Source organism: Lonchura striata, chromosome 1A (genome assembly GCF_050655825.1).
Source record: "Lonchura striata isolate lonStrDom1 chromosome 1A, ASM5065582v1, whole genome shotgun sequence".
Taxonomy (NCBI): Eukaryota; Metazoa; Chordata; class Aves; order Passeriformes; family Estrildidae; genus Lonchura; species Lonchura striata.
Genome location: NC_140741.1, coordinates 45,516,283 through 45,543,551, shown reverse-complemented (window position 1 = coordinate 45,543,551; position 27,269 = coordinate 45,516,283). Strand labels below are relative to the sequence as shown.

General features: G+C 41.3%; 1 protein-coding gene across 2 annotated transcripts in view; it reads left to right on the top strand.

Moving 5' to 3' along the window:
* PPM1H (protein phosphatase, Mg2+/Mn2+ dependent 1H) overlaps positions 1–22,571 on the top strand; it is a 130,719-nt gene extending 108,148 nt beyond the window's left edge. Inside the window, exons 7-10 of one of the 2 annotated variants that reach the window (XM_021547410.3) lie at positions 1,383–1,446; positions 3,087–3,194; positions 11,618–11,769; positions 17,699–22,571. In XM_021547410.3, the coding sequence (XP_021403085.3) occupies positions 1,383–1,446; positions 3,087–3,194; positions 11,618–11,769; positions 17,699–17,846 (472 nt within the window). In that variant the 3' untranslated portion in view covers positions 17,847–22,571. Of the gene's footprint in view, positions 1–1,382; positions 1,447–3,086; positions 3,195–11,617; positions 11,770–17,698 lie in introns of those variants that run through there. The other variant, XM_085569351.1, reaches the window with a different exon arrangement.
* The last annotated feature ends 4,698 nt before the right edge of the window (positions 22,572–27,269 follow it).

The following is a 27,269-nucleotide window of genomic DNA, read 5'->3' as shown; positions in this document are numbered from 1 at the left end:
TAATCCCTTCCTGTGACTACTGGGAAATGTCTATTCAATTCACAGTAAGTCTGAGTCTTGTCTGGGTGATGCAGCATGTACAGCACCATTTATTGATCCCAGGCCTGTGCCATATTTTGTTGAAGCAGGAGGCAATTTGATTACAATATAGGATTTCACCCTTAATTTTGAATTTCCTGCTGGTTTACATGACAGCCTTAACATTGCATAAACTCAATCCCATGTGACTCACTAGAGCTCAGGCAGCCATCCTGGAGAGCTACACAGCAGGGGTTGGCAGTGGCTGGCAGGGGATCTGCCCAGCACCTTCCCCCCCACTCCAGTTTGTGCACTCAGGGTGCTGTCGATATCACCCTGAGGGCTTTGGACATGGATGGTGCTGTCGATATCACCCTGAGGGCTTTGGACATGGATGGGCCAGGAGGGAAGCACAGCATGCAGGGAAAGGCTGTGGAGGGATGACTTTGTGGTAAGAAGGGAAGTATGCTCCTCTGGGGCAAATACCTTAGCCAAAAAGGTACCAGCACCTGAACTCAAGCACGTATCATGCAAACCGCAGGACTCTCCAGCTTATGAGAATGACTGTCATCTTCTGTTGGGTTTTTTATTTCTCACTGGCAAAATTGCTAGCCTTCTCCTCTCATCAGTGTCAACAGCTGGATGTGTAAAAGGTAGAGTACGCAGGCATACGGTAAACAGAAGCAGAGCATGAGCATTTACTTCTCTTGTCTCTTGTCCATGGGAAAGCTGCTGTGAAATGTGAAACCTCTGACAACCTTGACTGTTGCAGTCAAGGTTAAATGAGCACTAAATATCCTAAGACCTTCAGCACATGAAGCTTGTCTTGGTTTCTGCGGTCCTGGAGGGTGAGAACGGGATCAGACAGCTGTTTCACACCGTGTGTACGAGTCCTGTCACTTCTCACATTAACAGTGTCAATCTAGGTATTGGTTAGTTTCTTGGGTTTGGGGTTGTTTTGTTTGGGTTTTTTAATTTGGTTGGATTTGGGGTTTTTGATGACACTGTGTTATGGTATAGCTGGTACCATATCCGCCAATATCTTACCTGATTAGGATGTTATTCCAGTTCACCTCTTTATTTGCAAACAGTAGGAGCAGCCTGGCATGTTAGATATTTTCCCATCTTCACTTTTCCTTTTGGTGAAATGGATAACTATTTACAGAAAACCTTCCTGCAGAAAAATAAATTTACATCTTGGTTCAACGACAGAGTCCCTAGGAAAAATAATGATTTCCCTCCCACCCCCTCAAACCCCCACCTCCCCAAACCCCCCCATTTTTGAAATCACATCTACTTGTTTCAGGGCACTGGGTCACTAATTGAGTACAAGCTTCATAAATGTTGTTTGTCCTCCCCCACAGGGCATACAAAACCATTGAGGAAGATGACTTGAAGTTTCCCCTTATATATGGAGAAGGCAAGAAGGTGGGCACATTTGCTTTCTTCAGACCAGAGGAAGAAGGAATTCTGTGCTGTTTACCATTCAGTTTAGCCTATGGCAGTCCAGTGTTTTCCACTCAGTATCTCTTTATTTTATCATTTTGACAGCTTGAAAGATTATCTTGGTTCTGTCATAAGTCAGTCTCATGTCTGGGGGGTGGTAGGGAGAGCTCAACATAGTAATAAAGCATTTTACAGCAGTCATTTAGTTGTTTAGTTTGCTTTTATTTTTCTTTCATAGTAAATAGGCTACAATGAGACTGTTGTAAGTAATTGACTTTAAATGTTTCTGTTTCATTGTAAAATATAAGTAGAACAAAGCAGGAAGATATTTAATAGTGCTCTGAGATACAAAACTCTAATTTAGGAAGAGGAGGGATCAGGGCAGGATTTGTAAAGTATAACACCTTTTAACCTTATCTTCTTCAGCTAGTGTATGTGAACTCACTGTTGAATTTTTCTTATGCTTTGATGTGTGAAGGTTGATAGTTGAAAGGGAGAAACACTGTTCTGTTTGTTATGCTTTGTTTTCACCTCTGTGATTAAGAACAGTGAGATTATTAGTGTTGGTCCCAGCAAGCTTAGCTGGATGCAGCAACAGGATCAATATAAGGATGCAGTGGTGTCAGTTTGCTGATATTGGTATGCTTGCTGTATTTCTAAATAGTGCTCCTCTGCTGCATTAGGTTCTTATCTCAGTGCAAAAATAGACACTCTTCAAAATTAGTCCATGTTTTGAAGGTTCAGATCTGCAGCTTATCTCTGAATTTCATTAGGTTTGTAATTATTTGCAAAATGTTTCATGCACATCTTTTAAATTTACTTTCTTATGGCCCTGTGGAGACAGGAGTCACTGAGGCAAAATGATTCTGAGTCAGTTGCTCACTGTTAGTGATGCTGAGCCTCCCTTGCTCAGAAGCTGCTGTGGCTGAGCTTGAGTTCGGGGGAAGTGATCTGCAGAGTACAGAGAGCAGGGTTCCCTGTGAGGCTGAATGGCTGGTCAGTCTTTGGAGCAGCTTTCATGAAGGAGAGCCCAGAACCTATTGGGACACCACTCATGTTGTAGAGGAAGGTGCTGGAGGAAGGAAGTGGTAGATGTGAGGGAACTGCAGACCTGCTGTAAAGTGACACCCTAGAAGAGAGCACTGTGGTCAGTGCTGTTGTCACGTGTGTGTTCAGCAATTTAGGGTAGCCTTTGGCACTTTTCCCTGGTAAAGGGCATATGCAACAATATGTCAATAGAAAGATACCATGGATTTGTTATGTGAGTAGTTAAACTCCTTGTCCTCTTTATAAAACCTATACTAACAGTATAATTTGCTGAAGGAATGCTTTCATACACTGGTGTGGACAGTGAGGTGACTGAGTTAGTTTTCTATAGACCAATACCTTAGAGATGGGGAGTGGGATGTGGATGAAAACACAACTTAATAAGGAGAAAAATGGAGATGGTATGAGTGTGAAAAGCTTTGACATTGTCTGGCTATGTTAATACTTGAGTTTCTGGGAGAGAAAAGGGAATTCATCCCTAACTGTAGCAGTTACAGAGCAGGAATGTTATCTCATTCCTTATTGACACAGTCTATCTAACAAGATTTTATCCCACTGCTTTTCTTTATTTCCAGGCGCGGGTTATGGCAACAATCGGAGTGACCCGAGGACTGGGAGACCATGACCTGAAAGTGCATGACTCCAATATATACATCAAACCTTTCCTGTCCTCATCTCCTGAGGTAAAACAGCCAAAGTTCAACTATCTGATTTGTGAGAAGGAAAAAAATTTACTTAGTGCATTTATTTGTTCTTCTCAAATCATCCATTCTGATTGTGATCCAGTCCAGGTAACATGCTGCCCTTTTGGAAGGTGAAGCACAATAGTAACATCCATGAGTAGGAACTAAGTTCATAGTAGATTCTAAATTCCCCAGCTGTGTGCTGATTGCTCCACATCCCTGCAGAGCACTCATTCCTTCTCACTCTCTCTTCTGTGGTTATCCCATAGCCTTGCCATTCAGTGTGACATACACCCACCTCTTGTTTCACCTTCATGTGCCCCAGCTCCCGTAAAGGCCTAGATCATGCTGCCTTCACAGGAGATGTAAATCTGTGTACTGCAGAAGGGACATCTTCCACAGCAGTGTAGTATCCTGCTTTACACAGAAAATATCAGATCAACTCTTAAGCAGGAAAATGCCAAGAGTCATAGGAAGGGTACTTTATGCTTCCATCTCTCTGCCTCTTAACCTTCTGTTCTTTTGCTAGTTTTGTGCAAACACCAAATAATGACAGTGTGCATTCCCAAATGATGGTGTTATGAGGAGATTATGTGGTATTTTGGTTAGGGGTAGTTTTGAATGCCTGCCTCATTTTGAATGGCCTCATCACAAGCAATTCCACTCAGTTTTTGACCACTGGAGACCTTACAGTGGAGGATATCAAGCCTTCCAAATATAATATAAATACTTAAATGTATTTGTTAACAAGGAACATGCAAGTCTTGCTTTTTATTCTCCCATTGTAACTGCATTCCTGTTCCTACATCAAGAAACAGATGTCACGTATTTTTCATAAAATATTAAGCAAGGGCAAACCATCTGATGACAGCACAAAAAGAAGCAGCTTTGCTTCCATGGCCCAAATGCTGAAAACTGTCCATTGTCAACTGGATTGCCAAAGTTTTAACCATACCCCGTATTTGACCTTGAATTTGTTGCTTGCTACAGCAGTATGAGAGAATAAAACCACACAAATAGCATCATACTGCTAGGAAGGAACCAACTTATTAAATTTGGTTCAAAGAATGAGCAGCAAAAGTATCAACAAAAGCAGGTTCAATATTAAAATGAAAGCACAACAATTTCTTGTCAGGATTCACTCTACTACTTACTAGATGGTTGGAGCACAGAGAAAAAAATGGACTGAAATCTAAGATCAATTAATCTAAAATTAAAGTTAGCCAAAAATTATCTATGTGGGAGCTGGAACAAAAAAGCTTAAGGGTAAGGAAGGGAATAAGGGAAAGGTTAAGAATAAAAAGGAATAAGGGAGACCCTCTTGTTGTGTCACAAGGTTCAGAGTAGACTCCCTTGCCAAACTTTTCCCTGGACTTGACCTAAAGATTTTAACAGCACATAATCAATAGCTGAATTTAAACTATTAAAATATCCTATAGAATTTACTGTAAGCACAACAGTAACTGACTTATAGATTTAACTTATAAATCTAACATATTTAGGAATCTAACAGAACAACATTCCAAGTACCTTTGGTATAGCATATTTACAGTCATAGGTACACAGACCTAAAAGAGAATGTACACAGCCTGGTGTGGTCCAGGAGAGCTCAAAGGGTCTCACTTGGACTCTCTGTTTGTAGGGTTGCAAGACAGTTGGCTTTAGCCATAGTAATTTTCCATTCTTGCTGCAATTTGGGTGGTAACTTTCTCTGAAAGTTTGATAACTTTGTTATAATGTTGTTCCATTTGGGTTGTTATTCAGGCAAGAATAAGTTTCCAAGGCTGTTTGAAAAAAAAAACAGGAGCTCGTTAGACAGCACAAGTTCTCAGGAGAAGACAATGCTTCTGATAAGCTTGAGAGAAGCTCAGCCCAGGTGCTGTTCATCAAGGCCGAGGCCTGACAGCATTTCTGAGATCATAGTCTGGCCTGAGGAGGGACAGGGAGGAAGGATGCATCACCACAATCCACCCCACAACTAAAGATGATCTAGTTTACTCCACAGAGTGGCGGTGTGGTCCCCTCTTGCCTCTGTATCTATAAACACAGATGTAAAATTTATATATGTTTATATTTATTATATATAAATTATATAGTAAAATTCCAATTATAAAAATCAAAATTTTAAGTGCTGAGAGAACCCAGCCCTGAAGGAAAGAGGGAGATCTACAGACAGCCCCTTCTTCATGTTTCCTTGCTATAATTTGTGTACTTTTCCCCTTTGAGTGTGTGGTATCCCTCACTTGAGACCTGCTCCTGTTCTCCTCAGCCAGGCAGGCAGGAGCTCTGCCCTCATCACTGTGATGGATTTAATGCCAGAAAAATGATGCAATTCTACCTATTTATTTTTCTTTCTGGCTTGCTGAGATCCAGTATTTCTGGGGTACGTAATGGCTGCAGCACAGCATCCCAGCAATATCATCTCTGCCAATTGCTGCCGCAGTGTTTGTGTATGTCTATAAACCAAAGCTTCTCATGGGCTTTTCTGATTTGTGGGGAATGTGTCTGTACATGTTCAAATTCTGGAATGTGGCATCTAGTTCGTATGCTAGCCACGTTTCAGGATCTCTTAACTGCTTTGCAAAAGGGAAGCAATATTGGCTTTGTTTCCACATCCTCTTCACAGCTAAATTCAGCAGAAATATATGAGGGCAGGAGGAGGAAAGACAGAGCACCAGCTACCTTTATTTAGAGATATTGGCAAAAAAACCCCAGAGTATTATTATGAAATAGCATATGCTCCAACTTGCTTTCTATTGCACCTCCTCCTAGTAATCATGTCTTCCTTCTCTTTCCAGAGAGAGCCCCAGTGCTTTAACTCCTCATGTTTTTCCCTGACTTGTTCTGTCCAAACATGGGCAGTGCACCTTGCACAGAAACCAGCATTAAGAAACAACATCTTTATTCTGCCATCTGGGAGGCTTGGCACTTGGAAGTAAAGGCAGTGGTGTCAGGCAGCAGTCATATTTGGTCCCTGTGCAGCATGGGATTTTGGATTGTTTATATAGAGGTAGGGAAGTGAAATGTGTGGTTTCCAGACCTGGAAAAGGGGAGAAATGGGAAATTAAAGCACAGAGTGAATCATGACAGAGGGAAGATCCAAGTCTTCTGGCTTCTGTTTTTGTGCCATAATTGCATTGTCCTTTCTCAAGTAAGGGGCAGTGTGGTGAGTTTTCTGAACATTTTACTTCCAGCGTGACAAAGCTCTGCCATATGTACCAAAATTTAGCTTAAGGAAAGGTAAACATCCCTGAGACTACATCCAGAAATAGGCATATAATTGTAATTTGAGGGTGGTGTGAAATGATATTTTGACAGAGTGCCAGGTTATGGGAGGAAAAGTCATGCAGCCAAGACTGACAAATGTAATCAGTATTCACTGGCTCAGCTGTTATGAGACCAGATTTGGAGGACTTTTGCAGGTTGGTGAGCTCTAGAGATTTGAACCTTTTATAATGAACTGGAGTAGCACAAAGCAGGCAAGCCATGGCTGAGGCTCTCTGGCATGGAATTAAATATTTATTTTTCATAATGGAACAGTTAATTTGAAAGCTTTCAGCAGGAAAGTCTGCTTTTCAAAACTTAGAGAGATCTTGTTGCAGATGAAAAGCAGAATTTCATCCCAAAATTTTTTGAATTGCAGCTCAGCTATTTGGTGGGGAAAGATGTGGCTCTGATGACAGCATTTGGCCCTTGCCAGCAAGGAACCCAAAGCCAGCCATCAGAGCAAACGATAAGAAGGTAATGAAGAAGAATTTTGGTTATTCCATGGTGTTTGTAAAATCTTTCTGACAACTCTACAAATATGTCCAAGGTGACCGTTTAGAGTCACATCTGCCTTCTGGAGAAATGCTCAGGAATTATGCCATCAAAAGGAACAAGTAAGGCAAATACATAGAGAAGCACAGTATGATCAAAGGGAGTCAAAGTGTTTTCAGGAAGCAAACATCACACTTAAGTGGCTTCAGGTCCTTGAGGTTATGTCTACAAGAGAATTAAGATGATAATAATAAATACAGTTGATGCTCTTGCATGAGCACTTTGATTCCTCAGGAAACATTTGAGAAACTGTTGTGCATCACAGGTTATTAATATAAAAGATATGAAGCTACAGACAAAGTGGAAAGTTGGCACAGTGCACTGGAAATTGGCTAACGGGCAGGAAACAAAGGGTGGCAGTAAAAATCTAAAAGGAGATTAATTGGTGAATGCTGCAGGGAGCAGTGTCGGGATCCACTTTTTATTATTTACATATAAATTACATGGAGAGTGCTATTGAAAGATCTCATCATTTGCCAGGAAAGCTGCACTGGATAACACTGCGCATAAAAGGGACGATACAATTAAGAAAGGGTTTAATTTATTGAAGTAGCTGGGTTGATCAAAAGTGCAGGCGAGTGAATGCAGGCTGTTGTTTAGCTGGAATCCCCGGAGGCTGGCCGCTGAGGAGCACCTCAGGTGGCTGCAGGCTCGCATGTCACTCTGCTGTGAGCGGTTTTCCAGCCGCAGGGACTCGCCTTGGCTGCCTCTTAAAAACAAACCTGGCCAACGAGGCACAGCACCTTCACAGGGCTGCTGTGGCCCTTTGCAGCAGCCAAAGGCAGGGTTTGTCTGGCGGGTAGATCTGTTTGAAATGTAAATAAAAACCATTTCACCTGTTTGTTCATTGTTTGCCCAGAGCAGTTTTCTCAGTGCTCTTGACTGCATGTAGGTAATATGTAATATGAGAAACAAATGATTGAAGAAGGATGTTATTTGACAAACTACATAATGCATGTTCAGAAAGATGTGTATGACTATGGGCTCTAGTGGTGTGTATCCAGTGTTACCTGTCAGCAGATCTTTAAGTACTAGTCAGGTTAGGTTGTATTATTCTATCTGTAGGATATAAGGGTAACCCAGTGCTTATTGCTGTGGTTTCATGGCTAGCTGTGCTGCTGAGGTTCCTTTTAGTTTTTACATTTTCTAGTTGCTAACGTCAAGTTCAGCTAGTTAACTGGTCAGCTACTTTACATCAATAAGACATGAGCAGATGGGAGAAGTATGGTGACCAAGCCTGGCTCCTTCCAGGGCTGCCCTGATACTCCAGAGACATAAATTTAAAGAGTGAGAAACTTCACACAGAAGAGGCTAGTAGGCTGGAGGGAGTTGCTAAGAGGGCTCTCAGGAGATTGTGGGAGGCCAAGGACACAGATTCTGTGGGGCACTCTCAAAAGTGACATCTGGCTGCAGAAGCAGTGATTCACAAGGAAAAGACTGAAGATTCAAGATGGCATTGTTAGGAAATTTGTCAAGGGTGTTGTACCAGTTAAGGAAACATCCACACTGCCAGTTCTTGTCCAGCCAGCTGTCACCTGAAGGAGCAGGGTTCTGCAATGCTGCTTTACAGTGTGAACAGCTTTGCACAAACTTGTGTCACAGACAGAACTTTCCTTAAACCTCACTCTTTACTTTCCTGAAATACAGCTACAGGAAAGAGGTAGTCATTGGGAAGGTTTACTCTGGAATCTAAAAACATAAAATAGTCATTTTCATTGCAATCATTAAGCTGGTTTTGGTCACATAAGATTTAAAAGGCTGTGGGTTCATTGCTGTTGCAGGCACTTAGGTGATTCCCTGGATGACTCCTCATACTTCAAAACTGTGGCACATCATACTATCACATTTTTTGTACAGTGTGCAGTGTGCTGTGGGTGCTGCACAGTGTGGGATGTGTGTGGAGTGTGTGTTCAGTGAGCCCTGCTGGGCTGAGCTTCCGTTCCACGTGCCTGCTGCTGCTGCCCAGGAGCTGCCTGTGTGCCTCCAGGAGCTCTGCTGGGACACTGCTCCAAGCCCAGCTGAAGGCACAGGGCGCTACTGCAAGAGACCCTCATTGACCCAAGGAAGAACCAGAACAAAGAGTGAAGGGTTAGGAGCTGGTTCTTTCTGCAGCTGGACAAGGCAGTCTGTGGACATAACCTGACCCTGCAATAGACTGGACAGCTCTAACTCATTTTTTGTCAGCAATGTATTAGGGCACCTACAGCTGTATTTAAGGAATCCAAGGCAAGACACAAAGAAAGGACTTAAAGTAACTGGAAGGCAGACAAAACTGCATTTCATTGAACCTTTACTTGCATGCCCAACTGGTCCTTATATGCAACAATTTTGCATTAATTGCCCAAACTTGTCTCCTGTAATCTTGGCACTCTCTTTTCCTTAGCCTGGGGACTAGCCTAACACCTCACTGTTCTCTGAGGCTCTTCTGATATCTAGTTTCTTCTCAACATTTGCCTTTCTTCTGGAGGTGCCCAGTTCACAAAGCTTGTTCTTTTAGGAAATACCGTTCTTCCTGGATTACACAATAAATCAGTGAATGCATTTTTTTTCCTGTTCCCCTAAAACAAAACATATTCTTGGTGAAATGATCTCTTCTTGATGTTGCTCATGGACTGGCTGCAGGTTGCTTTGACAAGTTTCTTGTCCATCCCAGTGCTGCTTCTCAGACAAAATGGTTCATTTCAGGAGGATTCCAATCAGTGGTGCATGGTTTTGCTTTCCTACATTCTTCCCCACCTAAGCTGCAAAAATGGCTCCTGTGATGTAATGTATCTTTTGCCTCAATTGGGATGTGCTTTTCCCAGCGCAGATGTTTGAAGCTTGGTTAGTCCTACCAATGGCTTGGTGCTGAGTGCTTCCCTGAGCATTAACTGTGATGCTTTCTCAAGTATTTACTGTTCCCCAAGAGATCTGACCAGAACATGTGCTGTATATTGATGGCTGTGTTGGCCAACTCAGCCTCCACACCCCAGTGATTTCTGAGTTGCAACTGTGGGCTGTTAAGACTGAAATAAATTCTGGGAGACAGGAGCTATGACAGCTACTGATTTCTGTACAATAAGCTTGAGATGAGATCTGTCCTGCATATAGGGGTCTTTTCTATATTCCCACTCAAGTCTGAATAAGCAGATATGCTCTAATGAAGAGAGTACCTTGCCTTGAATTTAATCCTCTCCAAAGTCCTTATTCAGCTGCTACCTTAGATAATGAAGTGAAGGTTACATTTTACAAATGACCTTCTTGTGCTTTTGAGTGAAGAGCAAACTGGTAAGGATTAGCAGTAAGATCTAGGTGATTTTTAATTTCTTTTTTCTCTGGTACTGGTTGAAGTCCCATAAAAGCGTAATTACATTAAAAGGTCCAGGAATTTTATATGCATTGCCTGCTCCATGGCTCCTAAGGGGAAAGTGCACCATGAGGGAGAATAAAGCAGCTCATATTTTCTTGTTATGCCCAGTGCTTGTCCTGACTAACTGCTGTTAGTGGGGTCCAGGACTGGAGCAGGGTGCATGATGAGATGCACTGTTTCTGAATTTCAGTACAGGTGATCCTTCCCTCCTGTCTGCCTTGCTGTGGTTGTTATAGTTCTTTCAAACTGTGGTGTTGCTATGATAATTAAAGTGCTCTGGGGGTGCTTCCTAATGGCTCCCCATCACAACCTGGGAATTGCAGGCATTTCTCAGCTGGAGTACAGCATGTGCTGGAAGGAGAGTTACACCAAGCTAAAGGCTTGTTTTAAAACACTTTATATGGCCTTCGCTTGCATTCTGGCTCAGCTGATGGCCCCACAGCAACCCCCACTGTGACTGCCTCCACCACTCTCAGCCTCTCTGGGAAGAGGATGCTGGAAGTTGTTTAAAAGGCAGGGTATGAAGAGATGCCAGCAGTGATCAGCCTGACTAGGGCTGCAGACATACAAATTGAAGTCAGTGGATATTTTAATAGTGCGAATAAGCTTCACTTTTGTGCAGTGCAGATCCTGAATTGGTCTGTAGCTACTGAAATGCTTACAGATACATGTGACTGAGCAGTTTTTCTGCATTTCATGGAACCACTCACTTGCTCAGACAAAACTCAAGTGCAGCAGCTGCCTCAGGTTTAGAAAAATGAATGCACTGCTGGCTGTCACACAGGCATTTCCAAACATGCAATCTGGCAGACTTAAATGGATCAGGACAAATAGTGAAAACAATTATTTGTGAATATTTTATTAGAAAATATCAAAAATTCATCAAATAAATTATTCAGCTTCCATATGACTAGTCCTGCCAATGATAGGGAGGAGCCTCATGCACTGAAGCCAGGCTGCTGAGTGGGGGAGGCTTCAAGTGCTTCTGGCATCAGGCAGCACAGCGCCTTTGAGCCTGGTTTTGGAACACTTGCATACATCCTGTCTGGGGTTAGCACCTGAGCCACACTGAGCTGCAGCAGGAAGGGTTGCTATGTGGAGGGCTGAATTTGAGACAGACTCTGCCAGTGCCATGGGAGATTATGTCAGTGCCCTGTCTGAACCTGATAAACTCACAGCCAAACTCAGCAATGTTTCACAAACAGGTCTGACTATCACCTCCTTGATGAGTGTGCCTTGGGTTTTTTTCTTTTAGGTGCGAGTCTATGACCTCCTGCAGTATGAGCATGGGCCAGATGATGTTCTGATCCTAGCTACTGATGGACTCTGGGATGTGCTGTTAAATGAAGAAGTGGCAGAAGCCGTCACTAACTTTCTACCCAACTGTGACCCTGATGATCCCCACAGGTTTGTGCTCATCCCCAATTTTCTAGCTTCTTCATAGAAGAGCACTTTCTGGTAACATATTTTTGTAGAAAGTATGATATGAGTAACATTTGGGAAATATGCAACACTTACAAGAAGACATTTTTATGGGTTGGACAGAACCTGTAGAGGTAATGTGAGCAAATGTGAGAGTTGGAGCAGGGACTCTCTTATAACTCAGAAATGCCTGCCTTCAAAGGAGTAGGTGTGGGATTGCAGTATTGTGGAATGGGATCCATTCTGTTTGCTGTATGAGGTCCTATGAAAACTGTAGGAGGCTGGGGTCTTGGAAGAACATGGCAACAAGTCTCTCCTCTGGACAAGCCCATAACACTAAAGATTGTTTCTCAGAAGGACATCCTCAACATCTCCCTCTCTCTCTCGCTGTGTATGTATATAAATACTGCACATTGTGGTTTCCACTCTTTCCTAGTCATGATGTGACCTTTAAACACACTTTCCATAGAGGATGCTCAGTGCTACCAGCTGCAGGACCGGTGTGGTGACAAAACAGGTGGAAAGTCTGACTTGTATTTCATTTAATTAGATCCTGCTTCATTTAGTAATTTTAATCTACCTCATGCTCTTCATTTTGCTATCTTTATTGAATCTTAGATTATCATCATGCAAACAAACAAGTTCCCAAACAACCATCTAGAGGCTTTCTGCCTTGAGTGAGTCCATAGGTGAATCTGCTACTGAGTTCGGTGACACTGTGAATTAAAACATTATGCCAGAGATCAGAAGCTTGTAAATGGGACTGTGAAAGTAGAAAGAGCTTTATTTGTTCTTAGGGACTGTTCGGGAAGGGAAGTGTGTGTTGATAGTGAATTTAGGGCCGTCTACCACTGTGTTCTGCCCTTGGCTGAGAGCGGGGGAGAGAGATTTTACACATCCCCAGTTGGTCTTTGGAAAAGTGGAATTTCAGAAATAGCTAAGACCCATCTCAAAATGCTTGCTGTTTCTCATCTTCCTAAGTGGTCATTTTCACAGGGTCAGCCCTGTTCATCTACAAACAAGATAACTGAGTGTGGACACCTTGACAGTGACTTCAGTTTTAAAGGGAGAACACCTTCAAAATAACTCAACAGCAGTATTTTCTTTCCCTGACACTTAAAAATATGAAATGCAAGAAGAGGTTTTGCTGCAATCATCAGGAGAATGGATGATTGATGATTATTGTGAAGCTGCAACTACATATTTTGACTTTGCCTGTCTCCTTATGCCAAAGATGAAATGTGGTATGAATGACAGCCCCAAGTCATCTCTACTTCAGCAAGACATGCAGCTGTCTTGCCCTCTCTCTGGCAAGCTATCAGACAGGATCAGCTGTGGGCATCTGGCAGTGTGCTATGCAGATGTACCATTAATTTAAGGTAGGGGGAGATGACCTATCCAGTCGACTTTCAGTTATTCCTTGACACCATTCAGAAATGCTATGGTGCATTTGTCCTCATTCCTGCACCCTTCAGATTCTTGCAGAGGCACCTGCAATACCTCTGTCCTGTTCTGTCTCCATTCTCATCTAGTATTTGGGAAAGGTTGGCCCTGCCTTCCATCCTCACCAGTCCCATCTGTTGAGAATACGGTCAGGGTGTGTTGTGTCTATCTTGTTCAGTTTGGTCTTTACTAAGCTGATGGTGACAGCCACCATGATTGCTGCAGTAAGAAGCAGGATTCTTCAACCTCTTTGACTTGTTAGGTGAGTTATTTCATCCATTATAGAACACTCAGAGCAATGAGAGACTCTAAAGGAAAATTGTATTTTCTTTGGTTTGATTTAGATTTTCTCATACTGGTTTAGTAATTGTGGGGGATTAGTCACTGTTTGTACCAGTGTGAGTACCATACATTCCAGAGCTAAGCCTGCTGTTTATAACTTAAAACAAACACATTTATTTGTGTTTGACCTACTGGTCTTTGAATGGACATCTGAATTGTAAATAAATTTGTTATTTTAAGCAACTTTGTGCCAGATCATTTAGAGGTTTACAAATAGTGAGGGCAAGACTTTTCTCATGCCAGCATGCAAAAGGTAATTAGAGCAGTCCCTCATATAGTTTACAATGATATTTATGAAAATTACCTTTGTGGAATTGCTCTTGCTGTTTGGTTGTAAAGAATTTTTAAAGATCTTAAGGTACTGTGTGAGAGGTTCTATGTAATTATTTCACAGTGTTCTAAATGAGGTATAGCTAATGAATTTACTGTAGCATTCCAGCTCAAGCTGTGGAGCTGCATTCATTGCTCTCACTAGTCAGTGACAGAAAAATCTCCTTTGCAGTGTATAAATGTTTTGTTTAAAGAAAATGTTATCCCAGAAAATGTCAGGTTCTGTGATGGGTCCAGTGACATAATCTGGGGTGAGGTGAACAGTTGAAAATATCTCAAGCGATGTAGAAAACTTGTCAGAATGTAAGAGACTTGCACTCTGGGTTTGGCAATGCTGTAGTCTTCAGGAGCACCAACCTGTGGAGCAGTCTCTGGATCCACCTGACCCAATAGCCTACTTATTTCCTGACAGCAGCATATTAGAAAAGAGAAAAATAAAAAGTCTAGAGAGGATTTTAGAGCTGCAGAGTACTTATCTGTTACACAATTAGCTCACTGCGAGACCAATATCCCTCCCATTTGAATTAGAAGTCACTTTATAGCCTGATGGGTAAGAGCTTACAGCCCTCAGCAATGCTCTTGGGATTCTCTCCTGGTGGTATTTACTGTATTTGTTGCCCACATAAGAAACATTTCTGAGCTCTAGCAAACATAGTATGTGCCTGGACATCTCCTAAGTGCAGGGAGAGCAAAGTCCTCAGGTCTCTCTTCATCCAGCCATGCAGACGCAGCCTCAGGGGGTTTGGGCACACACTTGTTTATAGAACAGTTCCTGTGTGAGGGCTGTGATGGAGTGAAGAGGCTGGGATGGAGCAGATTTCTTAACCAGCTCATTTCTTATGAGTATTGTGGCAGATGAGCATTACAGGGCTCCTAGTGAAGGACAAGTGGCAGTGCCACTGGTGCTGTCCATACATCAGCTCTCTGAAGAGGTTTGAAGATGGAGAACTGTGACGCTTTGTCAGCTTCCTTCAGCTGTATGTATGCACATTTATTCCTGACCTTGGGAATCTCTTATTTCTCATCCTTCCTTTTGTCATTTATTGTCCCCTCATTTTCCCTCTCACAATCACTAGAGATTTATGAGGATGCTGAGGAGCTCCTCCACCTCTGCTGGGTGTGAGGAGATAAGAAGCTGCTCAGACAGCAGCACGATTCCTCCACTGTCACCATTCCTCCTTCAGTACTTCCACTGATCAATACAGAAATCTTTGGCATAAGAAAAAAACCTACATATATTTATTCTTAAAACACAAAAGTTGTATTCCAGCAAGGCTATTCATTAGGAGGAAGTGGATACTTTAAAACTACTTCAGCAGTTCTCTAATGCTGTCTCAACAGCTGTATCCCAATTTCACAGCACTGGAGAATAAAACGTTTGGTAATGGACTGCTGCTGCTATTCATATCCAGGTACAAGAGACTCACCCTATCTCTTCTAGTGCCAAGTTGAACAGCATTGCTTCAATTCAGCTCTGCACAGGAGAGGAATACTTTACTTCACTACTGCCTTCACCTGTTCCTTTTTCTTTGCTTCATTGTGCTGGTTTTCTTGAGTATTTCACGGTTTGTCTGCAAGAAAATTTCTTATTTATTAAAATTCCTTTTTTTTATCTTCCCCTCTCCAAACATTCAGCAGCAAAAGCCAAATACAATCAAAAGCAATACTCATTCCTTTGTACTCCTTAGATGTGGAGAGTCCTTGTTAATTAGAAAAAGCAGGAAGGCAAAGTTTTCTTGCAGAATGATGGGTGTTTCTTAAATTTTGACAATAGCTGAGAAATCTTTGGGAAATATGTTCTTGCCAAAATTCACTCAGCATCAGACATGCTGTGAATAAATATTTCAGTTTCTTGCTTGCCATGTGGAGTCCTTTTGTTCCCTTGCCCAGCATCTGATTTGAGAACTGAGGAGTGCAAGTATGTATGTTTGGGTTTTTTCCCCTTAGAAAAAACGATTTCATGTTGCATTAGGACAGTAAGGCAATGCTTCTTGTTACATCCTGATGTTCTAGCTGGATGTTATGGCACAGACTGATCTCAGAACATGCGGACAGTGCATGTGTGTATGCAAGCATGTGTGTTACATTTCATGTCTTTGGGCCCTTCTTTTACTGCTGAAGTAATTCTTTTGTCAAAACTAGTGAGGCCTGGAAATTTTATCACTCAGTACCATTAAGAACAGTGGGTGCATTGCAGCTGTACAAGATTACTACATTACTTGAATCAAGCCTTTTGAGTAGTCAAGCATTGGTTCATTTGCATTGAAGAAATCTTTCTAGTAGAGCAAATATATCTACTCTTGTTTCAAAAGAGTCCTCTGAGTTCAAGGCATCAAAATTCTAGGCACAGAACACAACTGGGGTGGGTTTTTTCTTCTGTTATCCCCAGAGACTGAGTAAAGTCTCTGTGATAAAAATTACAACGTAATAAGGAATTCTATGGTGAAAAGTTATAAGGTTAGAAGAGTCCTGGGTAATTGATAAATCTAAACACACATACAGTGCTTCTGATCAACAGAGATATTGTTCTTTCCCTTTCTACAGATGAGATCTGGGCTGATCATTTCTGGTCAAGGATCCTTCCTAGAAAAGGGGATATTGAAATGCAAAACCTTCTGGTCCTTTTTGGGTTTGTAAACACAGAGGTGTGCTTTAGTTCTAGAGGCCTGTGTGTTTGGCTTCAGCATCCTGGAGGTTGATACTCACACTTTTACTAAAAACCATACAGAATGGTGGTTTTTTTCCTTGTCACTCTTTAAACTATTCAGTTAATTTTAATTATCAAATAATAGAAAAGCTTACCTCCGCCCAATCAAATCCAAAACCTCTTGGCCAGGTGTTGGGCTGAAGTAGTGAAAAACACATGACAGTAGCTGTTCACCTATAATGAGATTTCTTTCAGAGGAAACTTATATGTGAGTACACAGATGTGTTGATGTAGTAACAGCAGGTAAAGCAGTAAGGGAGAACATGACAGAGCACTGTCTATGCACCTTTTGGACTCTGACACCCTTCTGCCCCCAAGTACCGTGTGGTAGTTTCTTAGGACAGAAGAATAACTCCCATAAATCCAATGCCATTCAGCCCAGCACAGGCTGGAAGTTTTGAAGCAATGTGAAACTTGGTATTTCACTAAATTAAGCACTTGACCACTCACATTCATGCAGTTTTCACTGAACTCATAAATGTGAAAGAACTGTGGGACTCTGTTAATTGGATCATATTAGCTGTAAGTTTCCTATTCTAGTTTCAGAATAAAAGAGATTTAAAAGTAATTCCTATGATCCAGAAAACAGACAAGTTAGTCTTTAAGTGAAATTTTGATTTTATTTTTATGGTCTTTTACTTGCTATCAAATTACTTTCTTCGTTACAATTAATTTCTGAAATAGTTGAGGCATGTTTAGTTGAGTACTTCAGGTGTGTCAGTGAACAAATGTGTAGTTTTCAACAAGTAGTGTTATTGGAGTCCTTAATTTTTCAGACTACTACTAGAAAGCAAATTTGTTAAGGCAAGTGTGTTTAATATTTTGATGAAGCCAGGCACTTAGAATGGCCCATGACTTTTGATCAAGTGGTGCCTGCCAAATATCTTTACATTCTTACTCAGGAACTGTCACTGAACTGGAAGGAGTTGCTTTGTGCATATGCAATAGTTTGTGTTTCTCCTGCCTGCTTCTAAAACACTGGGAAGCATGTCTTGGTAGGCCAAAACATTAAATCTGGCAGGCAGCAGGCTGTGCAAACCCACTTTGCTCACGGAGACAACCCTCCCTGGCTGTACTGTGCCTTTTCCACAGGTACACGCTGGCGGCGCAGGACCTGGTGATGCGAGCCAGGGGAGTGCTGAAGGACCGGGGCTGGCGGATATCCAATGACAGGCTGGGCTCTGGAGACGACATCTCTGTCTACGTCATCCCTTTGATCCACGGGAACAAACAGTCATGAAAGGAGCACCAAGAGGCGTTATAGGATTGGGATCTTTTTGGGAAGGGCCTGTAAGAGACAATAGGTTTTTGGTGGTCTGACCAGGACACTTCCAATTGATATAATCTAGTCAAAACTAATGCTGGAGGTGTATTTTTCTGCCCAAAAGGTAGGGTTCTGCACATATACTGTATATGATTAAAGATAACTCTTTAGATTCCAATTTCCCTACAAAAATGGTTTTGGTGCTTAACAGGAATGGGATTTAAATGCTGCTAGCATACTATAAATTCTGTCATCCCTCTAGGTGGGGTGGGGAATTAATTTTTTTTCTCAGTTTACCATGTAGCTTGGAAGAGCCATTTCAGTTGTGAAAGTAGAAGTGGGTATCAGACGCCAAGGAGGCTCCTGAAATCTACCCTCAAATATTCAGAAAGGGGCTTGGGTCACATCTCATTTAAGCATATAGATATACATGTATGAGACTCAAGCATTTTCTTTCAGAAAGTTGTATTCATGACTTACCTATGGACAACTTAAACTTGTGTAATCCTTTGAGCCCCATTTTCCTCTCCTGTCTCTTCTTCAGTAGACTGTACCTCCTGTATTTTAGTAGGAAAACTGAAGCTGGTTTCAGTGTAACTATGCCTGTTTACTGCAGCTAAAAACAGTCACCTGCAAAGTTTTCCAGGAGAAATAAGTCACAGTCCTGTATGGCAGAATTTATTCTGGGGTGAGGAGTTACTTGTCAAGATTTCTTGTTGTGTGTATACCATGATTATACAGAGCATGCAAACTCAACTTTATGTGATGTTTAGCTGGAGGCTGTGGTTTCTTTGGGATCAGAAATTTACATTCATTGGATGGTTCTGCCTGCTTTATCCTGTTGAAAGGATCCCTGACCATAAAATTTTTCCATCAGTTGAGATTTAGTAAATTTGTTTGGGCTCCTGAGTGTGTTTTCAGTTGGACTTTTACTTGAAGTAGTAGTATTGCTCTCATTAACAATTTGGATACACAGACAGTGATCTATTTCAAAGGTGTTTCAGTTCTTCTTGCCTCATCTATTATTCAGTATACCTTTGCCTGCTTGACTGGTGATCAGAAAGGGACAGCTTAAAACTTTCTTTCCTCTTGACATTGAGAATTGTACTCAAGGATCACAAGATGACTGTGATAGATACAAGCCCTTGGCTTGCTTCAGCTCTTTTCTTAGCAGTGATAATTTAAATAAAGAAAATTTGTGTAAAACATTTTTGACATGAAAGCCAGGAGAGAAACAAGTGAAAAAGTTTGCAGTGTAACCTGGCTGCCTAGTCCATGCAGGCAGCTCTCTTACTTCACTGGCAGGAATTTAAGAGAAAACAAAATCAGAAATCAGGCAGGTATATTGGCTGGGGAGCCAACTTATACCTGATTTGTGCCCAGACCACATTGGTGTGGAGCTGTTCATCTGGTTTGTACTTCTTCGATAAGAAAAAAGACAGAGAGCTGACATCATTGTAGGGCACTGACTAGGCTCACAAATGGTGTGTCCTTTCCAAAAGAGTAGGAGATGCCATGCCCTTTGCAGGCTTTCTCCTGAACAGGCGTGGCCCAGAGCTTGCCAGTTCTGTAATTCATGATGTGCTGTGTAAACACAGCGCAGCCCGAGTGCAGTGCAGCTGCCCAGATGCTGTATTTGACTGCCTCTGGAAGTACAGTTTGGTGGATTCAAACTACTCTTGCTCCAAATCTCTAGACCCAGAAGAGTTTCAGGATAAAAGCAGGCAATGTGGAGAGTGGAACAGCTCAAGCATTGCAGCAAGCTGCATGATTCTGGCCTGAAAACTGTTCCACGAGTTCCCCAGTGCCTCATGTGATAAAGCTATACTGAACATAGTTGTTTCATAGTCTAGAGCTTCAGTATAAATCAATGGCATATCTGATTATGTGTTTTCATGCTTTCTTTCCTGATTTTTTTTTCTCTTCACCTCTTATTCTGTGTGCATCTGGGTGAAAAGAGAGGCTTGGAGTCCAGAATGTTTTTCACATAGCCCCTCATATGTTTTAAAGTTTAAGCAAGAAGTCTTCTCTTGCACTTTTTGGCCTAATAAACTTGTAAACATGCTTTTCATGCTCTGTGTAACTCCTGCTGTCTCTTCACAAATGCAGTAGTCCTCTAGCAATTCAGATCCTCTTTGACAAAGAAATTAGTGCTGACAAATCTGGTGAAATCATCTGAACAGCAAAGACGCTGGTGCTTTCTGGTACCAGGTACAAGCCCAGGTCAAATATTTCAGTGCTTGTGCACTGTTGGTCTTCGTTTGGTAAAAGTATCAACACACATACCAGGTGCTTTAAAACCACTGAGTGCAGTGTGGTGGAAATAGATTTCCAGTGTAGGATTTGCCAAAATTTGAAAGTGAAATTTCAATGGCAATGGAAAAGGCACCTTCTCATTCCAGGGTGTTTTTAAATGTACCCCTGAAGAGATGGGTTAGCAGACTGCATGACTTGGTGGGACAAACTGGCAGGTGACTTCTCAGAGCATGATCTGGTGGGCTGGTGAATCAGCCTGCACAGTGTTTGCTGTTCATCTGAGGCACTGCCATCAGTCAGGAGCTTCTCTGCAGCAACTGGGCTCAGGCTGAGTTATGTTCATTGTCAGCCCCTCTCCCAGAAAGGACAGAAATACAGTATCAACAATTAGTATCAATTAATGAATTCTGAGAACTTTAGTAAGAGTTTTTATACTCAGATGTATGAGACTGAAATTATGCTGTGATGCTTTTTGTTTTGCATTTTTGCAAAGTATTGGTTACATATTTAGGTGCTTGCCTCCCTGGAGTGTCTGGCACATCTATGATCCATGCAGTAGTACTTGGGCTTTCACTTTTACCTGTTTCAGTAGGAGGTTCTTGCATACCTGAGCTGGGGTCATGCTCTGCTTCAAGGCATAGTATTACTACATATACACACCTAAACCTCACAGAAACAACAGGCAGGAGTCATTTATTGTGGAGGTGTTATGTGAGAAGCAGTAATTAAAGGCACTTCCAATTCCCTTCAAAGGCTGAATTACTTTGCATTACACAACATTAGAAAACACTGATGGCAGGGAGGATACCTGGTGCACAGTGCCATTTTTCAGATTCAGGATGGGTTCAGCCATGTTCAGACTTGCAGCTGCTCTAGTGCTCAGTGAAGCTCCTAAGTTAGGAACAGACAGCTTGTATCCTCCAACTGGAGCAAGTTAGACACCAAGTCCAAATTTTAGATCCCTGGCATATCATCTTAGTTACTGCCTGATGCCAGCAGTGCTCTAGCTTTTTGCCAGTCTAGTTTCCTTGGTATCCAAAACTGCTACAGCCTCAGCAACAAGGAACCTCAGTTCTGAGTTACATCTGCATTCATATTGGTATTGCACACATGCTCTGCCTGGCCTGTGCAGAGGCACTGCTTAGAAAGTTGGGCAAATTCTTGTCCTTCCTTGGATAATGGCAGGGAAAGGTGCCAGTAAAGGAGTTCCAGTGAGCTGCAGTGTAGGACTGTCTTCTGCTGCCTAGTCCAGTCTCATTTCTAGAAACTCAAAACCAAGAAGCTTTTACCATTCTTCCAGAAATACTGTTACAGAAAGTAGAACAGCCATTTCAGATATTTTTCACTTGCACTACAACCTAAAATTTTCTTTCTTTAATTTTATTAAGAAGGTGGTTAGAAATTTAATTTACACCAAATTATGTAATACGCAACCATCTTTTGGTGCATTAAGACAATACTGCTTCCTTCATGAACACAAAAGTGTCTGAGAGGGCTGCTGTTCAGTGGCCTCACACTGGAGAGTTGTTTTTTTTAATAAATTCTAAGAAACAACAGGGCTAACAGACTAAATGATGAAAAGTGGTCATAATCTGCTGTTAATAGTGAATTTCTATTTGCAGTTACTTCTGTGTTGAAATATGACAAGAGGTTTTGTGAGGTACTGTCAACTCTGTCCCTCCAGGATGTTTCTGAAGAACTGCTCTTGATGTTTGGGCAGATTTTGGCTCTGAACTTCTGCTAGGTTTTTAAAGAACACTACATGCTTTGAGCAAATCTGCTGTGTTTCTTCCAGCCTTGGTGTTTTTCCTTTTATTTTACATTTTATGTACTAATATTTTCAGCATTTTTCTATCAAACATGAATGGCAAATTGTGTGAAACTATTGTTCCTTCCAGACATTTTAGGTATGTAAGTAGTTTTCCTCCATGTGTCCTAGATGAAGACTCAGTGATGTGGCTGTCATAGAGAGAGTGACTAAATGATGCTGTATCTGTGCTGCTGTATTTCTACCTGTGATGTACTTGAAGGAGGATACCCTTCTCCACCTCCATGCTCATTCTGTTTTCTTTTTTTTTTTAATCCATTGCTGTTGGTGTTCTTCCATACATGTCTAATTTTGATTTTTTTTAATACCTGCCATATTTATCTTTCCTTCAATGGGCAGTTAATCTTAATATCTTGAGATCTGTACAACTGTCTAGGGTTTACATGTCCTGAAGAAACGAGGACCTGCTGGAGGAAGATGTTTTGGACCAATGTACTTCTGCTTTGTGACTGTGAAATGTTAATCTTTTTGTAACCTAAGAACAAAAAATGTTTAGTAAAGGGATATATTTTGTGTTTTTGAAACTTTTCAGTGCAATGAACAAAAGAGGAGGATACTGAAGAAGTGTATGTGCAAAGTTTTAAAATAAAATTTTAAATTATATATTATATAATCCATCTAGATGTATAGTCATTTTTATTCTGCCTTTGTCATGAACATTCTCTGAGTCTCTTTGTGTGTGTTACTAATCGTGCAATGTGGACAAGTAGCACACTGCTTTACAGGGGAACTGATGATTCACTGACAAAAGTCTATGACTCTTGGGTTAGTGAAGTAAATTCCTTTGAGGTGCATTAGTGGATGGGTTGGTCTAGAAGAGTTCAGCTGTAAGATAGCTGTGAGAGCTTTGTGCTGCCATCAGATCACGATTCATCACTCAGACTGCCAGTTGCCATGTTCTGACTCAGTGAAGAGCTGTGCAAAGTGATCCAGTACCAGCTCTCTGAGGCATTGGATGTAATTTTGGAAATGACAACATAGTTGGAGTAAGTTTTCCCTCATCCTTGGTTCCTTAGGAATCACTGTCTTAAATTCTACTCTGAGTTTTATGTTCAAGTAAGGGTGAATTCACAGATTACACTGAAGCAAGATCTCGTGGTTATTTAGTAACCAAAGGTGCTTTTGCAGGAACTGACACTGGCCTTGCTGTGTGCCAGCACAGCCACGGGCAATGCCCACACTTGGGTTGCCAGCAAGAGAATGAGAGCTGGGCATGTATCTACTCATTATGTTTTGAAATATTGCATTGAAGCACAAGTGCTTCTGCTTCCTGTTTCACCTGGTGCTTAGTAGAAGAGCACTGAAAACATCTGTTCTAATGCTACTGTGGTTTTTAAAGTGCTGCAGGTGCCCGTTGTATCCACTGAGCACAGTGGAGAGTGCAGGGAGAGGCAATGTGTTACTTTCACTCTTGCTTCACTACTCTTCCCTTAAATCCTACAGTTTATTACTGTAGTCTGGCCTCAGTGTCAAGTTTAAAATTGCTGTGCAAATAAAACTTCAGCACAGCTTTGCCTGGCTTGCTGGTGTCAGCTGAATATTAAGTGCTGGTAGCATGCAGTGACAGGGAACTCTTGCACACCAACTGAACCTAAAGGACCTTATTCTACGTCATCCTTTTGCATTTCCTATGCCATAAATTCTGTAAACTTATAGATCAATTAAGGCTTCTTATTTTAAATTTTTTTAGGTGGTTCATACAACTCTTAAAATTTGGACATCAGTTTCTGTAATTTATGTACGCAGTAAGTCAGTGCTTTGCCAAATAATCCATTCATGTGTCCTACTGAATGTCCCCAGTTAACTAAAGTGACATAAGGGAACAATCCCAGTAATTTAATGTATTTTGTACAGTTTCTGTAAAACCAAGGCCTGAAATTTTGTCTTCTTAATGTATCCTGGTAGAGCAATGTACTTTCACAGAAAGTTGACTTCTTTATGCTTTTACACAGTGGCTTTTACTGATTCCAGAGTTTCTCTCATGATTTCCAGGAAGATTTAGATCAATCAAGGTTTTTTCACATCCTGTTCTTGTTAGGAGGAAGGATGAAGGTTTTTTTAAAAAAAATATCCTCCACTTTGCAAAACAAAGGATGCCATAACTTTTTGGTGATGTTAAAATAATTTCAGGGGAAATGGTGCTTTGAGGGTGAGATTGTTACAAAAGAGATTGATGAAGGTAGACAAAATGTGTCTACAGGTAAATAAAGACACATTATTTGGAGACTTAATAATTTAAGAATAATTAATCATAAATTTGAAGTTGTAGCAATAGTCCATGACACTGTCACAAAATGTTAAGGGGAGAGGGAGGTAGCTGCAGCAGAAGAAATAATTTAAGACTGATTATTAAGATGTGTAGATAGACAAGATGTCTGAACCTTCATGAATTTGAGGCCACCCAACATATTTTGTTATATGTTTTAGTGCATAATTTCTCAGCCTCTAAAGAGTCAAAGTGACCACAAGCGTTTATTCCCTTAAGCAACAGAAATCAATCCCTCATAGTGTTCCGCGGCCAAGATGGCACACAACCAGCTGTAATGGTCTGGTGTTTTTCATGAGCTTCTCAGTTATCCCTGGATTTACAAGCCTGTTGGCTGGGTGTTGTGCTTGTCTGTGGTAATGCAAGGACTTTCCCAACAGGCTAGACTCAAATAGAGCATCTTCCGAGCATCTATGGGGTGGTATTTTTCCTTCCTTTCCTCTGCTTACTGTGTTCCTCTCACATTTAAAACATTCTGGAGTAGTTGACTGGTGTTTGAGATGAGCCACTTTGTCCCTGGCCATCCACCTCTTCCCACCACTTGCTTCCTGCAGGTGCTGACAGTGAGAGCATCACCAGCAATGCAGGAATGCTGGTACCTAAAGGGAAGAGTCATAGAAGGGGAAATGGTTTCTTCATTATTCTAACATTGCTCATTACCTCTAAATTAAAACTTACATGCCTGTAATATTTAAATTCTTCAGTTTGAAAGGGAAAACTTTAATGGTCTTTAAGTTGGTTTTAGAAGGCTCAGCTTTTTGGACAATTGTTACCCCAGTTCTTTGGCTCAGTTATTCTCCAGGAAAACTACTCTTCCTTGGCAAATTAAGAACTGTCTGGAAAATTCAAAGGTTGTCACACAAGCTCAGATAGAGCATTTAGCTTCTCATATGCTAGTCATTGTGTATTTCTGTAATTGCTACAACTTTCTGAGGACTAAGCAAAGAAACCTGAAATTTTGCTGGTTTTGCTTTAAAAGGGTAAGACTTAAGAATATGGAAATTCTGCAAGATATCCATGAATAAAACTACAAGGAAAGATCCTGCTTTCCCATGAGAGTTACTGTGGAAGACAAATGACTAGGCAGTCACCTTATGAAATGGCACAAATTGTTCCTAAATAGAGACCATTTCTCTGCCCAGTATAACATTCAATAAAACTCAAGGATGTAAAAGCAGCTGACAGCCCTGCAGTCATTTCAGTCTGTTCAGAGTTTAGACTGACCCTGCCCATCCAGATCTCTTAAATGTGTATTAGTTTAATTTTTAATCCTGCAGCCCTTTGTGGCAGATGTGGGCTGAGGCAGCTGTTTCAGGGTACAGTGCAGTATCACAGCACATACTGGGATGGGCAAGAGGAGACGGGGAGAAGCCAAACCCAGTTGCAGTTATCCAGGATCTAGAAGCAGACAAACCAGTTATTTGAAGAGGGAATTGCCAAGGAATGTACAAAGAGCAGGGGATTTCTGCAGCCATGAGCTGTTTAGGCCTTAATTCTGAAAAATCCTCTTGTCCCCATGTTGTGCCTGTTTACTTTCATTCCTGGGTTGGTACCACAGCTAATTGCACCAAATGTCTTATTTCTTAACATCCGCCAGCTTTCCCTAGAGCTTTGTCTGCCAAATGTCAACTGCATCTCATCTAGCTGAGATCAAGACACTCCACGAACAAGCTCATAATACAAAATTCTTATGCTGCATTTTCTGAGGACTGTGTTCACTATGCTCCCAATTAAAAAAATAAATTTACTTTTCTGGTCTTTGCGCCCCCTCTTAGACCTTGTTTTTTGCCACCACTCATGCAATTGAATTTTACATCTGGGAATTTAGAATATGTTAAAAGATCTGGAACATCGTTCTTACTCCTTCTCTGCTTGAGCAGCAGCATAGAAGCAGTTTAAATGAACCAGACAAGAATCAAAACACAACTTTCAAACTCAGTTTCATGTCCAGACATATAAATATTCTGTGAATGGGAAAAATATAAAACACAATGCTGAGACGGTAAATCCTACTGTAGTTACATTTTTTTTAAGAAGTGTGTTTTAGGGAATGTTTGTTTAGTACCAAAAAAAAGAGGGAAAAAAGGGGGGGGGGGGGGGGGGTGAAAGGAAAAATATTTATTGTTATATAAAATTTCCCAGTCATTCTTTTCTGCTACTGCTACTGCAAGGTTTTCCTGGTGCTGGCTTCATTAGGAAAGCTCAAAGCTGGGGACTTGGGTACACAGTCAATTAGAAAATGGTGAAAAAACACCCCAACAAACCTGGAGTCCTGAGGCTAGCTATATGGCACAGACCGAGTTCTAATAAATAAGCTTTTGTAGAATGTAAAAAATGAAAATCTATAATTATATATATATATATATATATATGTAGTTATACATATACACACACATATAGGAAAAATTAACTTTAAGCAGCAACTAATAAGACACCCATTTCTCCAGGCACCTTGTCATACTCTTGGAGACAAAACTGAGTTTTGAAAATTGAATTGGGAATGACTTGATTTTGCTTGTTCTTTGGAGGATTCCACAGCTACCGTGTACTGAAAAGCTGCATCTCTTCACACCTACTGGGAATGCAGCAGACTGGCTGTCACACAGCTTAGGTCAGTGAAGCACCTGTCCCTGACAACCAGCAGGCTCCTGGTGATGAGTTGAGCCTACACCTTGTGAGGATCTGCAGGGTTAAACAATGGCTAAACAACAGATTATTTGAACAGTAAAGGGATAAATCCCTCAGGATATAGCTTCCTTTCTTTTTTTTTTCCTTTTCCTTTTCCTTGTGTTGAGTTAGGAGATGAATGCTTCTATTTGCACACCACCCAAAACAAGGCTCAAGAGCATGAACACCAATGCTTGTAAACCTCTCAGCAGAGTCACCGCTCCTCGACTCAGGAAAACGGAAAATAGAACGACATATCTCTCTGCTCTGGAAACAGGCAAAGAGAGAAAAGCATGATTTTACCTGCAGTCAAGAACTGGTACAGCTTCTGCACTTCAGGTCATGGGTTGCCTCACAAATAAAGCTTGGTAGAGAGACTTGA